The sequence below is a fragment of the Arvicola amphibius genome, chromosome 3 (assembly GCF_903992535.2).
Source record: "Arvicola amphibius chromosome 3, mArvAmp1.2, whole genome shotgun sequence".
NCBI classification, from domain to species: domain Eukaryota; kingdom Metazoa; phylum Chordata; class Mammalia; order Rodentia; family Cricetidae; genus Arvicola; species Arvicola amphibius.
The window spans coordinates 88222121-88240176 of record NC_052049.1 but is presented as its reverse complement, the minus strand read 5'-3'; the positions used below and the strand labels follow the sequence as shown (position 1 = coordinate 88240176).

At 35.9% G+C, this 18056-nt stretch overlaps 1 protein-coding gene across 1 annotated transcript; it reads right to left on the bottom strand.

Annotated features, from left to right (window-relative positions):
* Positions 1-7933: 7933 nt before the first annotated feature.
* LOC119810209 (olfactory receptor 7G2-like) lies at positions 7934-8872 on the bottom strand. Its single transcript, XM_038323577.1, has one exon. It carries the CDS (start codon positions 8870-8872, stop codon positions 7934-7936), a length of 939 nt encoding a protein of 312 aa, XP_038179505.1.
* Positions 8873-18056: the final 9184 nt, after the last annotated feature.

Below are 18056 nucleotides of genomic sequence, written 5' to 3'. Positions count from 1 at the left end.
TTTGCTGGAATTTCAACAGGAATTGCATTAAATCTGCAGGTTGATCACCAGACATAGCACCAACTACACCAATCAGAGGAAATGATGGGTAGACAAGGTAAGTACACATTCAATACCACAAAGAGCAACAAAACAATAAAAACTAACAATGGTCCAACAGAAAAACTTGAATAACCAAACATAGTGAAGCACAAGAAAATGATCTAAAAATAACTTTAGGAAAATGTTTGAAGCCCTTAAAGAGGAAACAAAAAATTCCCTCAAAGAAAAGAAGGGATAGTAAAAAAAAATGGGAAGAAATCAACAAATCTCTTAAAGAAAATTAAGAAAAAACAATTAAACAGATAAAAGAAATAATTCAAGACACGAAAACTGAAACAGAGACAATAAAGAAAACAAAAAACAAGTGAATTCTAGGAACAGAAATTATGAGAAAATGATAAATACAAGTATAAACAGCAGAATACCAGAGATTGAAGAGAGAATCTTATGTACTGAAGATACAATAAATGAAATAAACTCATCAGTCAAAGAAAAAAAATTAAATCTAACAAAAGCTTACCACAAAATATCCAAAAAATATGGGACACCATGAAAGACCAAATCTAAGAATAATAGGGATAGATGAAGTGAAAGTCCAACTCAAATGCACAGAAAATATATTCAAAACAATCATAGAAGAAAACTTTCCCAACCTAAAGAAAATTATGCATATGAATATATAAGAAGATAACAGGACACCAAATAGAGTGGATCAAAAAAGTCCCCTTGCCAGAAAATAATCAAAACACTAAACATACAGAATAAAGACAGAATATTCAGAGATGTAAGGAAAAAGGCCAAGTAACATAAAGGCAGACCTATCAGAATTATACCTGAATTCTCAATGGAAACAATGAAAGCCAGAAGGTCCTGGTAAAGCATTATGAAAACACTATGACACCAAGGAAGCCAGCTCAGACTATGGTACCCAGCAAAACTTTCATCACCATAGATGGATAAAACAAGAAATTCCATAACAGAGACAGATTTAAAAGATACCTAACCACAAACCATACCCTACACAAGGTACTAGAAGGAAAACTCCAACCCAAGGAACTTGGTTACATCCACAAAAACACAGACAATAGATGATCCCACAGCAGCAAAACATAGAAGAATGAAAAAAAAAACACAATAATATCACCATCAATGAAAACTAAAATAACAGAAGATAGAAATCACTAGTCATTAATATTCCTTAATATAAATAGGCTCAAATCACCTATAAAAATACACAGGCTAACAGATTGGATATGAAAACAGAATCCATCCTTCTGCTGCATACAAGAAACACACCTCAACCTCAAAGACAGACATTACTTCAGAGTAAAGGGTTGGGAATTTTTGTTCCAATAAAGCTGGTGTAGCTATGCTAATATCTAACAAAATAGACTTCAAACTAAAATCAATCAAAAGAAATGAAAAAGCATATTTCATATTAGTCACAGGAAAAATCCAAAATACATCAAGAGGCAATCTCAATATTGAACATATATGCCCCAAATATAAGGGGGAACCCTTACATGTCAAAGAAATACATCTAAAGCTTAAATAACACATTTTACCACACACACTTATAGTGGGAGGCTTCAAACTTCACTGTCACCACCGAACAGGTCCATCAGACAGAAAATTAACACAGAAATAAGAGAACTAACAGAGGTTATGACTCAAATGGACTTAACAGATATCTATAGACTATTCCATCCAAACATAAAAGAATATATGTTTTTCTCAGCACCTCATGGAAACTTCTCAAAATCTGAAATCGTACTAGGTAACAAAGCAAATGTCAACACATAAAAAAATTGGAATAACCCCATGTATCTTACCAGATCACCATGGCTTAAAATTGGAATTCAACAGCAACTCAAATTCCAGAAAGCCCACAAAATATGAAATTAAGCAATGCTCCACTGAATCATTAGTGAGTCAAGGAAGAAATAAAAGAAGAAATTAAAGACTTCTTAAAATTCAATGAAAATGACCAGAAAATATACCCAAATTTATGGGTCACAATGAAAGCAGTTATACGAGGAAAGTTCATAGCACTAAATGCCTACATAAAGAAGCTTGAAAAATCCCACACTGGTGAATAAACAGAACACCTGAAATATCTAGAACAACAACAACAAAAAAAGAAACAAACTCACCCAGGATGACTAGATGGCAGGAAATAATCAAACTGAGAGCTGAAATCATCAAAATAGAAACAAAGAAAAGAATACAAAGAATCAATGAGACCAAGAGTTGGTTCTTAGAGAAAATCAACAAAATAGAAAAAGCTTTATCCAAACTAAACAAAAGGCAGAGAGAATATCCAAATTAACAGAATCAGAAATGAAAAGAGGACATAACAACAGACATGTTAGAGAATTGTTAGGTCATATTTCAAAAACCTGTACTCCACAAAATTAGAAAACTTAAAGGAAATGCACAATTTTCTGGACAAATATCACTTACTAAAATTAAATGAAGACCAGGTAAACAGTTTAAATAGACCTATAACTTGCAAGAAAATAGAAGCAGACACCAAAATTCTCCCAACAATAAAAAGTCCACTGCTGGATGTTTTCAGTGAAGAATTCTACCAGAGTTTCAAAGAAGATCTAATACCTATGCTCCTCAAAGTGTTCCACATAATAGAAACAGAGGGAACATTGCCAAATTTTTATGAAGCTATAATGACCCTGATAATGATACTATACAGACTCAAACAAGAAATAGAATTAGAGACCAATCTTACTTATGAACATTCAAAATTACTTAATAAAATACTAGCAAACTAAATCCAAAAACACACCAACAATTATCTACCATGATCAAGTCGGTTTAATCCCAGAGATGCAGATATGGTTCACCATATGAAAATCTATCACTGTAATCCACCATGTAAATAAACTGAAAGAAAAATCCATATGATAATCTCATTAGGTACTGAAAAATCCTTCAATGAAATCCATCATTGCTTTATGATAAATATGTTGGAGAGATCAGGGATACAAGAAACATATCTAAGCATAATAAAAAGCAATATACAATACAACAAGGCAACAGCCAACCTAAAATTAAGTTAAATGGAGAGAAACTCAAGCTGGGCGGTGGTGGATCACGCCTTTAATCCCAGCACTCGGGAGGCAGAGGGAGGCAGATCTCTGAGTTCAAGGCCAGCCTGGTCTACAAGAGCTAGTTCCAGGACAGGCTCTAGAAACTACAGGGAAACCCTGTCTCAAAAAACAAACAAAAAAAAATGGAGAGAAACTCTAAGTGATTCCACTAAAATCAGAGACATGACAAGGCTGTCCATTTTCTCCACATTTGTTCAACATAGTTCTTGAAGTTCTGGCTAGAGCAATAAGACAAAAGAGAAGATGAAACAGATTCAAAACGGAATGAAAGAAATCAAATGTTCCCTATTTGCAAATAATATGATAATATACATAAGTGACCCCCAAAACTCTGCTAGGGTACTCATACAGATGATAAATACCTTCAGTAATGTGGCACTATACAAGATCAACTCAAAAAATCAGTATCCCTCCTATATACAAACGAAAGAGAAACTGAGAAAGAAATCAGAGGAACAACATCCTTCATAATGGTCACAAATAACATAAATATCTTGGAGTAACAGTAACCAAACAAGTGAAAGATCTGTTTGACAAGTTTCTGAAAAGAGAAATTAAAGAAGATACCAGAAAATGGGAAGATCTCCCATGCTCTTGGATAGGTAGGATCAACATAATAATAACAATCCAACTAAAAGCCATCTATATATTCAATACAATCCCCATCAAAATCCCAGCAAAATTCATCACAAACTTTGAAAGAACAATAATCAACTTCATACGGAAAAACAAACAAACAAAAAAACAGGATAGCCACAACAATCCTGTACAATGAATGAACTTCAGGGGTCATCACCATCTCTGACGTCAAGTTATGTTATAGAGCTACAATAGTGAAAATAGTTTGGAATCGGCATTAAGCAGATAGGTGTAACAATGGAATTGAATTAAAGACCCAGAGTCAACCTACCTCAGGATCCAGCAATTCCACTCTTGGGAATATACCCAAGAGATGCCCAATAATACTACAAAAGCATTTGTTCAACTATGTTCATAGCAGCACTATTTGTAATAGCCAGAACCTGGAAACAACCTAGGTGCCCCTCAATAGAAGAATGGATAAAGAAGGTGTGGCACATATACACTTTAGAGTTCTACTCAGCAGTTAAAAAAAATGACATCCTGAATTTTGCATGCAAATGGATGGAAATAGAAAACACTTTACTGAGTAAAATAGCCCAGACCCCAAAAGATGAATATGGTATGTACTCACTTATAAGTGGATGCTAGCCATAAACAAAGGACATTGAGCCTATAATTCGTGATCCTAGAGAAGCCAAATAGGAAGGTGAACCCAAAGAAAAACATATATTTATCTTCTTAGATATTGGAAGTAGACAAGATCGCCGGGCAGAAGTTGGGAGCATGGGCATGGGGTTGGGTGGAGGGGAAGGGGAGATGGGGGGAGAGAAGGGAGAAGGGGAAGATTGGGGAGAGCTTTGGGGAAATGGGATGGTTGAGATGGAAGAAGGGTGGATATGGGAGCAGGAAAGAAGATATCTTAATTAAAGGAGCCATTTTAGGGTTGGCAAGAGACTTGTCTCTAGAGGGGTTCCCAGATGTTCAAGGAGATGTCCCCAGCTAGGTCCTTGGGCAGCAGAGGAGAGGGTGCCTGAACTGGCCTTATCCCATAGCCACACTGATGAATATCTTGCACATCACCATAGAACCTTCATCTGGCAATGGATGGAGATAGAGACAGAGACCCACATTGGAGCACTGGACTGAGCTCCCAAGGTCCAGATGAAGAGCAGAAGGAGGGAGAAGATAATCAAGGAAGTCGGGACCACGAGGGGTGCGCCTACCCACTGAGACAATGGGACTGATCTAATGGGAGCTCACCAAGGCCAGATGGACTGGGACTGAACAAGCATGTGATCAGACCGGACTCTCTGAAAGTGGCTGACAGTGAGGGCTGACCGAGAAGCCCATGATAATGGCTTTAGGTTTTGATCCTACTGCATGTACTGGCTCTTTGGGAGCCTAGTCTGTTTGTTTGGATGCACAGCTTCCTAGACCTGGATGGAAGGGGGAGGGCCTTGGACTTCCCACAGGTCAGGGAACACTGACTTCTCTTAGGACTGTAGAGGGAAGGGGAGGGGGAGTGGAGGGCATTGGAGGGAAATGGGAGGATGGGATGAGGTGGGAATTTTTAATAAATAAATAAATTAAAAAAAATAAATTTAAAAAATGAAATAAATTATATCACAAATTCAGTAGCCTTCTTAGATACAAGTGGCAAACAGTCCAAGAAAGAATGAGGGAGGCAGCAACTTTCACAAAATTCCCCTCAAATATCTTGCAATGACTGTTAACATAGCAAAGGATAGACTGTCATAAAAACACTTTTCAGACACTGAAGAAATGAAAAGCTGCCAGAAGGTGGAAAAAAATTTTGTGATCATAGATTTATAAGAATACTATGAAATAATCATCCTAATGAAATCAGTCTAAAGGATAAATGGAATCCACTTCAAAATTCCAAAAAATTCTTTACACAAACCAAGAAAAGTTAATTTCATATGAGACATGCACACATGCTCACACACACCCACACTCAAACACTTCATACATACACAGACACACAAATCTCAGAATTGTTAAAACAGTCACAAATAATAAAAGAACTGCTGAATGTATCTCTATCCACAATTTTAAGCTATATTACAGAGCTGTGGTAATAAAAGCAGTATGGTATTGACATGAAACCAGGTAAGTTGAGTAATGGACTATAACTGAACACTGAGACAACTGCACACACCTATAAACACCTGACTTTTGATAAGGAAGTAAAATATGCATATTTGAGAAAAATATCATCTTTAGCAAACAATGCTCGTCGAACCAGATCACTGCATATAGATGAATGAAAATAGATTAATTTTTATTACTCTGTACAAAACTCAATACACAGGGACCATAGTTTTCATCTAAATCATATACAATCAATCTAGTGGAAGAGAAAGTACAGAATAGTCTTTACCTCATTGGCACAGGGAAGGGCTTTTCTGAACAAGACACTGATAAAAGGACATAAAGCAAACAAACAATTAATGTGACCTCATGAATCTGAAAAAAACATCTGTACAGCAAATCACAGCATAATTTAAATAAAGTAGCAGACTCTCAGTTGAGAAAAATCTTTAGCAATATACATCCCATAAAAGGCTATTATCTATAATATATAAAAATAAACTAATTGTCAAGGAAAGAAATAACCTAGTTGAAAGTTAGGTTCAGAAATGAGCAGAGGGATTTTAGAAGAAGAAGAATATTTGACTGAAATATACAGAAAGAAATCTCCAGCATCTTTAGTTATCTTAGCCACCTGGGAAATGGAAGTTAAAACTACTTTGAGATTTCATATTTTCTAGTCAGAACAGTCAAGATCAATAAAACATGTTGGTGAGAATGCAGGGAAATAGGAAGCATAAAATCATTGCTAACGGGACTGCAAACTGGTGCTGCCATTGTGGAAATCAGGGTAGAGTTTCCTCTGGAAGCTAGATCAAGATATACCACTCTTGGGCATATTCCCAAAGGACTCAAAACCCTAATACAGAGATAGTTGCTCATCATGTTTATTGCTGGTCTATTCACAATATGTATGAATTGGAAACAATCTAGATGCCCAATAACTGATGAATGAATAATAAAATGGTACATATATGCATCAGGGTATCATTCATATGCTTAGAAAAAATGTTATTATGAAAATTATAGGTAAATGATAGATTTAGAAAATAATTCTCCAACTGAGGTAATCTGATTCCCCAAAACAAACATGTCAAATCTTTTCTTCAGATGTTAGATTTTAAGCTTTCATTAGGTATAATACACTCAGAATAACCACAAAAGTGGGGTGCCTAATAAGTTGCTGGAGGGTGGGAGAGGATCTTCTAAGAAGGAGAAATAGATTATGTTGTTATGAAAAAAATAAAAGGAAACTAGGAAAGGATTATGGTGGCTTGATCTTTAACAATTATATACCTAATAGTTTAGTATATAAAACATATAAAGAAGTACTAAAAACTGGATGAAAAGGAAAAATGAAGTGGAGGACCAAGCAGAGAATTCTCAAAAAATGAAACAGAAATGGCTGAGAAATTTAAAAAATGTTCTACATTTTTAGTCATCAGTAAGACAAAAATCAGAACTCTTTGAGATTTCATTTTTTTATGATTTAGAACAGCTTTGATCAACAAAATATCTAAAAAGTATTATATAATTTTATTTATTTTTGTGTACATGTATGAATGCATGCAGCAAATGTGTTTGGTACATACACAATCATAACGTGCATGTGAATCTTAGAGAATATCTTGCAGAAGTCAGTCCTTTCCTTTTACCTTGTGGTCAAGGTTTTAAGTGAGGTCCTAGACTTGGAGGCAAGTAGGTTTGCATAGTGAGCTATTTATTGATTCAGATACTAGTCTATGCATGTGAGGAAACTGAAAACAATTTCTGCATTAATGTTTCTAAAGTTTTAAGTTTTCTGAGAATATACAAGAATAAAATTGCTAATTTGGAATTTTTTCTTTGTACTATGCACTACAAAATCTGAATAATGAAAATGTTATTTAAAAAGTAATACCTTGTATTGTTGACACAAAGAAAATTCAGAATTCAGACAAAACATATGTTCAATTTGTTGAAGTATGATTTCAGAAAAGTATAGTAATAGAAGTCTCAGATTTATACTTTAGCAGAAATATAGTCATCTGGACTAATTCTATATATGCAAACCATAAACAAAGGATACGTTATACAAGTGAAATGATCGAAGTTAAAAGATTTCTTATGGCAACTTTCATGTCTTTGTTCCTTAAACTGTAGATAAAGGGGTTTATCATTTGAGGAAACACAGAATACATCACTGAAGCCACTGCAGATTTTCTTGGTAAGGCATTCGTTGTGGAGCTGATACATACCATAGAACCAGCCCCATAAAATAAGGAAACCACTGACAAGTGAGTCCCACATGTAGAAAAGGCTTTGCACTTTCCCTCCAGTGATGCTATTCTCAAGACTGTAGACACAATGTGATAATAAGAATAAATGATTCCACAAAGAGGAACACCTCCAAATATACAAATTGCAACCAAAAGCATGATGTGATCAATGAGGGTGTCAGAACAGGATAGTTTGATGACCTGAACAAGTTCACAGAAGAAGTGGGGGATTTCCAGATTTGTGCAGAAGGACAGCCGCTGTACCATCAAAGTGTGCATCAAGGCACCAATAATACTAATGAACAGAGAAATCAGTGAGAGCAGAACACATGAATTAGGTTTCATAATGATAGTATACCTCAAGGGGTAACAAATAGCTATGTAACGGTCATAGGCCATCGCCGCAAGGATAAAATTTTCAAAGTATGTAAAAACAAGTGCAAAGAAGAGCTGTGTGAGGCAGGCTGTGTAGGTGATGCTCTGATCATTTGCTTGGATGTTCACCAGCATCTTGATGACTGTGACCGTACTGCAACAGATGTCATTAATGGACAGGTTAGAGAGGAAGAAGTACATGGGTGTATGGAGGTGGGACTCAAAGCTTATAACTAGAATTATGAGCAGGTTTCCCAGGATGGTGACCAAGATTATGAACAAGAAGAGGCTGAAGATGAGAGACTGGAGTTCTGGGTCATCTGTAAATCCCAGAAGAAGGAATTGTAACACAAATGTTAGGTTTTTGGGTTCCATTTTGCTTTACAATCTTTGAGGAAAAATGGGACAAATTGAAATCTAGTTAATTAATTTTTAATGAGGAAAAACAATATCACAGTGCACCTGAATAAAAATAAAAATTATGTCAATCACTATTGTCTTACTGAATGTCAGTTGTTGATGAGAATGAATAGTTAAAATGTTAATGTTAAAATGTTAGCATTTTAACAGATATCTTAACTAGTTTTATATTTCCTTTTGTTGATTACATTTATTCTTTGACAATTTTATTCATCTCTATAATTTGTTCTGGTTACTTTTACCCCACCATACCTCCCTCCTACCCTGTCACACACTGACTCTTTCCACTCTGTCCCTGTTCCATGTTCATGTCTTTTTGTTTGTTTGTTTGATGAGCCACTCAGTTTAACCAAGGCCATCTGTGTGTCCACGGTTTGTAAACCCAGTGAGTTCACCAGTTGGGCTACTGCTGAAATTGGGTCTTGGTTATAAAATTTCAATGTCCACCCTACAGACCCACTTCATTCACTACCTAAAGGTTTCACAATCTCCCTAAACACTGCCACCAATGGAAATCAAGGTTAAAATTTTAAGCATATGGGAGGCATTCCATCTGCATGGTATGGTGCATTTACTAAAACCAGATTAAAGTCTCAGGTGTGTGTTTTTGCTTCTAATTCCTTGAGATAAATTCTCTTCTGTTTTTTATGATACAGCACTACAGGATATCTGGACCATGACTTTATGGGAGCATTTCATGTTCTACCTCCTGTCTCCTATTTTCTGTAGTAAGATTATACATGCTTACACTTCTTTTTCCAGTTTTTATACTTGGTTTGATATTATCCCACCTATGTTCTAAATGCTTTTGACCACGTTTCATGCATAGGACCTCTCTGTGATTCTAGTTTAAAATATTTTTCACAGCTAGATACAAAATTGGCACTATAAAGATGACAATCAGGGCTTTCTAACTTTTCAGTTTTCTGCCCAGATTCCTCATATATCTTCACAAAGGTAAGTACAAGGCCACACAGAGTAAGAAGATTGTAATTTTGGGGAAAGAGTCATGTTTACACCATATTTTATTTGTTACTTGATTTATCCTCAGTATTTCAGACTATGATCATATAATGGCAAAACCAATTATGAAGAATCTGGCCAACAGTTCATGTTCCAATATAGCATAAAATATGATCTTACAAGGATATAATATTATCACAGTGACAGAAATAGGAAAGACCACATGTATATACACAAAGAACATACCCAGCTATACCTGAATGACAAACTATTCTGGGTATACACTTGGCTGATCCTGTTGATGAACATATCCAACATTTCAGAAATTTTGGAAAATAATTATGAATAATTTATCCAATATATGATACTTTGTAATAGAAAGTTTTGAAAGCTAGCATACTAAGTAGCCCAAACTTTTGCTTTCATCATCAAAGAGAGTAATATTAAAAATTATTTAGGACAGCTATCATATTTGAGAAAGAACATACTTATTTTTTATCAGAAAATGGCCTGGTTCCTTTGAAGACAGGTAATATATATATATATATCTAGTAGAATGAAAGAAAGGTGAATATTTCTCACATTGAAAAATGACAATGTATCAATAAAATGCCAGGATCCTCACAGCAGACCTGCTTCTCAAAGTGTTTCACATACTATTTCCTCACTGATTCCCTGAGAAAGACCTGGTATCAAAGATCCGATCCTATGTCAAATTATTAAATACAGCACTATGCATTACTTGAATGGCTTCATGAAGCATGGTCTTCAGCATCCCACAAAATAGGAAAAAAACAGCACTCATATCTTGCTCACACAGGACAGAATCAGGAGCTCCTGGAAGAAATACAATCTGTAGAGGAAAGTGAGAATATTCATTTTTGATTTTGCAGACCTTTTAAGGGGAGATTTCACTGACTGACACCTATAGTCTTAAGATTCCTGACAGTTTAATAGACAAAGCTTTTTAATAGGCAGTATATAATTTCAGTAAGATCTCAAGAGTGTAGGTCCTTAAAGACCAACTTTGTAGATGGAAGAAATTCTGAGTGCCTGGTACCTGACCCATGAGGCCTTATTTGCCTTCATTATATTTTCTATCACTTCAATTTCATAGACCTGACAAACATAACTAAAATTTTAGTTAATTCAAACACCCTGTTTTAACTATATCAATATATTTAGTTAGGAGACCTATTTGAATTTCATATTTGAATATATATTTTAATGTGTTGCTTATGTTGCTTTCATGTCCAAGATTGCAAAGCAGTGTTCTATTGTATGATATTTTATGTATGTTTTTAGGACTGACTAAACCTGTGATGTTGACTAGCTAAGACTGTTTCCCCTGCTTGCAACATTCTTCTAGTTGCGTATAGATTTAGTCTGTGGTAGAAGCTCTGCATTATTTGGGAGAGCCAAAGAATACAGGGGAGGAATAAAAGGGAAGAAAGAGAAGGGGAGGAATTTTATATTATAATTTTAAAAATATAAAATGTGCATTTTTGGATAAACCACAAAATGCATTGTTGCAGCTGAAATTGGGTCTCTGATAACAGTTAGTGTAGTCACCAGTCTACGGGGATAACAGACTGTCATTGGGTATCAATATGTTGAAATTTTTCTCAGTTGTGTTTGGTTCTATACTAGGTCTCTCACCATCCAGGTTTTAGGTTCTGGCACTCCTGGCAGTACCAGGAGTTGGCTCACTTTTATGGTATAGTTTGGGACTAGACTAATAACCTGGAGGTATCAGCATCCTTAATTTCAAATTCTACTATAGATGTATAATAATAAATACAGCATGGTACTGGCATAAAAACAAACAAGAGAGGATCAATAAAATAGAACTGAAGTTGCAGACATAAATCCACACATATTTTGGACACCTGATTTTTTAAAAAGAAACAAAAAGTATACAATAGAAAAGAAAGCATTTTCAATAAATGGTGCTACATAGCTGGATGTTACCATATAAATATATATTTATCTATCACACTGTACAAAACTCAAGTCTAAGTGGATCAAGAACTTCAACATAGACTAATTTACACTGAACCTAACAGAAGAGAAAGTGGGAAATAGCCTTGAATTCATTGGCACAGGAGCAATTTTCTGAATAGAACACTAGTAGCACAGATACTAAAATCTAAACAGTATTCTCAACAGAAGAGTTTAAAGTGGCAGAGATACACTTAAAGAAATGTTCAACATACTTAGTCATCAGGGAAATGCAAATCAAAATAACTCTAGATTTCATCTTTCACCTGGCAGAATGGCTAAGATGAAAACCACAAATGACTGCTTATGCTGAAGAGAATGTGGAACCAGGTGAACACTCCCCCACAGCTGGTGGGAGTACAGAGTTGTCAGTCACTTTTGAAATCAATAGGGTGCTTTCTCAGAAAATTGGAACTGATCTACCTCAAGACTCAACTCTACCACTTTTGTACACATATCCAGAGGATACTCAATCAAGCTGCTTTTTACAGAATCCAGGACCATCAACTCCAGGATGGCATGACTTGTAATGGGTCAGGCCATCCCCTGTCAATCATTAGTTAAGAAAATGCCCTACTGCCAGATGTTATGGAGGCAATTTCTTTTCTTTTTTCCTGTATTTTGAAGCTGAAATGGAGGCATTTTCTAAACTGATTATCCTTCTTTCAGATAACTCTAGTTTTGTTAAGTTGACATAAAACTAGCCAGCACACAAGGATAATGAGCAGGAGTGATAAAATTAACCAATTGTAAAGGAAGGGTTTAAGATGATTGTAGCTTATAAGGTGACAAATGACTGCATATCAGTAATAGGCTATCACAGCAAAAGTGTTTTCCAAGGAAGCAAATTCCAAAATAAAGCAGACCTGATTGAGGCAACCTGTGTAAGTGATGTTCTTATCCTGTGTCTGCATGCATCTTTTGAATGGTGGTTGAGCTTATATCCATGTCTACCAGTAAAAGATTAGAGAGAAAAAAATACATAGGAGTATGGAGATGAGTCATCACTAGTAGCCAGAGTGATGAGTAAGCTTCCAAAGATGGTGATGGTGGTAGACATATAATGTCTAGATAAAGTTATACTTTGTAGCTGCAAAGAATTCACTGTCTACATAATAACTCCAAAACCTGGTTCTGAATTGTGCTCTAAAATATGGGTCTTGCATAGATGAGTGTGAAGAATGATTATAAAGGTTTAGTATTTCATTGTGAATTCTAAAACGCTTATAGTTTTCAAAATCAGTTATTTTTATGTAAATTTTAGCTTTGTGGAGATGGTCACTTTTCTCTTTTGGGGGGATAGGGTTCATTTAGATTGCAGGTTACAATTCATCACTGAGAACTCAAGGCAGGAACCTGGAGGCAGGATCTGGAGCGGCATCTCCCGGAGTGTGGCTTCCTTAGCTTCTCCCAGTGACTTGCTCATCCCGCTTTCTTGTGTATTCCATGATGACTTGCCCAGGAGCAGCACTGCACTTCCATGTGATTCATCAAGCAATGCTTCACAGACTCGCCAACAGATCAGGCTGATGGAGGCAATTCTTTAGTTAAGGGTTTTTTTTTTTTTTCCTTTTAAGGCGACTATAGTTTGTGTCAAGCTGACAAAAATCTAACCAGCATGTTTTATTATTATATTTTTGGAAGGCCTCATTATGGAATATATGCCAATCTTAGAAAGTACATATATAAAACATTTCGTGAAACGAAATGCCCATGAATTTTCTACCCCATTTCAATCATCTTAGATTTCTTTAGTTTGGAGCGACCTGCAATCTCCCAAAGAAGACTCCCCAGCCCTCTGCTGTCACGTGTTACTTCAAATATTTAGTGTTCTGGCATAATTCAAGAAAAGCCACCAACATAATGAAAATAGGACAAAAAGGAATCCCAGCAGCAGAGCACATGTTTAGCAAATGCAAAGGGTCATCAGTGCTGGGTCCCTTAATTGGAAGAAAAAAGAGAAACAGCAACAAAAACAAGTCCTTGGATGATTTAGTAGCAATGATAAAGTGACAGATATCAATATCTGTTAGTGTTGTTGCAGAATGTCACTGTGAATCACAAAAATAAATACACAACAGTTTTTTTTTCTGTAGTTTTTTACTGGGTTGCACATTTTTGTTCGTGATATAATTAGAAAAAAACTATGACTAGAAAAAGCCTAGGAAGGAAAATTATAGAGAAAAGGTAGTCTAATAAAGCACCAGTTTCTATCTTATTTCCTTTTTTCCCTATGATCATTTACAGTGACACTTGGAAGTGAATTTCTCAAGGATCAGAGATCATTATTAGAAGCTAGAGAGATAGCTCAGAGGATATAAGCCTTTACTCCTTTTGCAGCAGATCCAGGTTCAGTTCCCAGTACCCACATCAAAAGGTTTACAAAGTCAATAACTCCAGGGGATCAGCCATCTTTTAGCCATTATGGGCACCTGCATAAACCTGCATACACTTGGTACCCATTAGTTCATGTCACCTCCCATACATACACATAAATACTTAGCCCCTTGGCCAAGGTCATCCATGACAATTTTGGCATAGTGAAAGGACTCATGACCATAGTCCACATCATCACTGCCACTCTTCCATCTTTGATGTTGGGGCTGGCATAGTTCTCAATGACAATGTTGTGAAGCTCATTTCCTGGTATGACAATGAATTCAGCAACAGAAGCAGAGTGGTGGACCTCCTGGTCTACATGGCCTCCAAGGAGTAAGAAGCCCATCCTCGACCACCCTTATCAGCAAGGACACAGAACAAGAGAGAAGCCTTTGGATGCTGATCAGTCACTGTCTTAACTCAACTCCTATTCCTGAGTGTCTCCCTACAGTTTCCATTTCAGACCCCCAGAATATAGGAGGGACTTAGGGAGCTTTTCTCTCTTGAATAACATCAATAAAATTCACTGTACCCACCAAGAATTAAATTGTTTGATCTTGATTTAAATTTGGCCTATCCAGAAAGTTGTCCATTTCTTTTAGATTTTCCAATTTTCTGACGTAAAGGTTTTGAAGTATAACCTGACAAATCTCTGGATTTTCTCTGTGTCTGTTTCTATGTTCCTTTTTCATTTGTGATTTTGATAATTTGAATATTCCCTCTATGCCTTTTGGTTAGTTAGGATAAAGATTTATGTATCTTGTTGATTTTCTCAAAGAACCAGCTCTTTGTTTCATTGGTTCTCTGTACTTTTTTTTGTTTCTATTTGGTGATTTCAGACCTGAGTTTGATTATTTCCTGTCATCTACTTCTCCTGGTGAATCTGGTTCTTTTTTTTCTAGAGCCTTCATCTGTGCTGTTAAGTCTGAAGTGTGAGATTTCTTTATGTGGGCACTTGGTGCTACAGGTGCTATAAACTTTCTTCTGAGCACTATTTTCATAGTGTCCCAAAATATTTTCTATGTTGTTGCTTCATTTTTCATTGAACTCTGGGAATTCTTTAATTTCTTTATTTCTTCCTTGACTCAGTAATAATTTAGATGAGAAATATTCAGCTTCATTGTGTCTGTAGACTTTCTTTAGTTTGTGTTGTTTTTGAATTTTAACTTTAACCCATGATGATCCAATAATACACAATGGTTTATTCCATTTTTTTTGGTGTTTCGAGACAGGGTTTTCCTTAGTTTCTAGAGCCTGTCCTGGAACTAGCTCTTGTAGACCAGGCTGGCCTCGAACTCAGAGATCCGCCTGCCTCTGCCTCCCGAGTGCTGGGATTAAAGGCGTGCGCCACCACCACCCGGCTTATTCCATTTTTTGTATCTGTTGAGATTTGCTTTGTGACTGACTATGTGGTCAATTTAGAGAAGGTTCCATAAGGTCCTGAGAAGAAGGAATATTCTTTTTTGTTTAGGTGGAATGTTCTATAGATTTCTGTTAAGCCAAATTAGTCATAACTATCTGTTTCCTTATTTCTCTGTTAATTTTCTGGTTGCAAGACCTTTCCATCTGTAAGAGTGGGATGTTGAGGTCTCTCACTACTAGTGATTGTTGTTTGATGCGTGCGTTAAGCTTTAATAATGTTTCTTTTATAAATGTGGGTTGATGTCGGATTTCCCTCTGTATGCTTGAATATCATTGATAAATAAAGGAACTGCTTTGGGCCTATAACAGAGCTATAGGGGAACAGAGCTAGGCTGGTGGTGGGGGGTGGAAACTAAGCTGAATGCTGGGAGCAAAAGGGCAAAATCAGGGAGAAGCCATGGAGCTGCCACAGCTGGAGACAGACATGCTGAAACTTTGCTGGTAGTCCACGACCTTGTGATGATGCAGAGATGAATGGAAATGGGTTAAATTAAGATGTAAGAGTTATCCAATAAGAAGCTAGAGCTAATTGGTATTATTTATAAAGTAATAAAAAAGAAATTAAAAAAAGAAAAAAAAAGAAGTTAGAGCTAATGGGCCAAGCAGTGATTCAATTAATACAGTTTCTGTGTGACTATTTCCATGCTAAGTGACTGGGAACTAAGTAGCACCCTCCCCCAACAATGGGTGACCTTGTATTTGGGGCACAAATGTTGATAAGAGAGACTTCATCTTGATGAAATTTGCCTTTGATCAATATAAAATATCCTTCTTTATGTCTTTGGTTAATTTTAGTTTGAAGTTTATTTTGTTAGATATTAGGATAGCTACACCAACTTATTTATTAGGTACATTTGCTTGGAAAATCTTTTCCCAACCCTTTATTCTGAGGTAATATTTGCTTTTGAATATAATAGTATTTCTTTTATACATTTAAAGGATGGATCCTCTTTTTTTCTAATCTATTAGCCTGTGTCCTTTTATAATCCAATTGAGTCTATTTATCTTAAGAGATATTAATGCCAGTGATTGTTAATTACTGTTTTTTGTTGTTTTGGTGTTGTTGGGGGCAGTGTGTGTTTCCCTTCCTTGGGATTTGCTGATGTGATATTATATATTGCCTGTGTTTCTGTGGGTGTATCTAGCTTTCATGGGTTGGAGTTTTCCTTCTAATACTTTTTGTAGTGTTGGATTTGTGAATATATATTGTTTAAATCTGGATTTGTCATGGAATATCTTACTTTCTCCATCTATGGTGATTGAAAGTTTTGATATATGTAGTACGCTGGGCTGGTATCAATGGTCTCTTTCTGTCTTTGAAATGTCTGTCCATGACCTTATGACTTTTACAGTCTTCATTGAGAAGTTGAGTGTAATTCTGATAGGTTTGCCTTTATATGTGACTTGTCCTTTGTCCTTTGCAGCTCTTAGTATTCTGTCTTTACTCTGAATGTTTAGTGTTTTCATTACTATATAGTGGGTTTTTTGGGGGGTTCCAATCTATGTATTATGGAGGTGCTAGTTAGTTCCCGGCTGTTTAGCCCTGAAATAATCACACTGAATTAATTAAATCACTGCTTGCCCATTAGCTCTAGCTTCTTATTGGCTAACTCTTACATATTAATTTAATCCATCTTCATTATTTGTATATCACCACATGACAGTGGTTTTACTGGCAAAGTTTCAACATGTTTTTCTCTGGTGGTGACTCCATGGCTTCTCTTTGACTCTGCCTTTCTTTCTTCCAGCATTCAGTTTAGTTTTCCTTGTCTACCTAAGATCTTTCTTATCAACAGGCCAAGGCAGTTTTATTTATTAATTAGGCAGTCATATTCACAGCATATAAAGGGAAATACCACATCACCTCCCCTTTTCTGTTTAAATAAAAAGGAAGGTTTTTAACTTTAACACAGAAAAATTACATATAACAAAGCAGTTATCAAGCAAGAATTACAGCTACAATATTTATATCTACTTTATCTTTTATTATAACTAAGGAAAACTATAATTATAACTATTCTTTAGCACCACCAAAGACTCCAGAAGGATATAATATTACGTAAGTTAACAGGAAGTGCATTGTAAGCAACTTCAAAAACTCTAGAATTGACAGAGAAATCTCACTGCCTGGACAGTCACCCAAAGTTCTTCTGTACTATGGGGTATCCATCTTCAGCCTACAGGCCCACAGTCTTTTCCATGAAGCAGGAAATTTCAAAGACAGTTCTGCCTATAGTAACAGTCAGTCCCTTCCCTTCTGTGTCCTTCAGGAAGTCTAGCAGACTCTTTTATGTAGTAGAAACTTTGAATGATCATCTCATGTTTAGGCAAATTCAGCAGTCATTTATCTGTGGGTCCCGCATGTCCAGTTCAT

Coding starts and splice junctions, on each gene's coding strand:
- LOC119810209 (XM_038323577.1), bottom strand. CDS start 8,872: ATGGAACCCAAAAACCTAACATTTGTGTTACAATTCCTTCTTCTGGGA.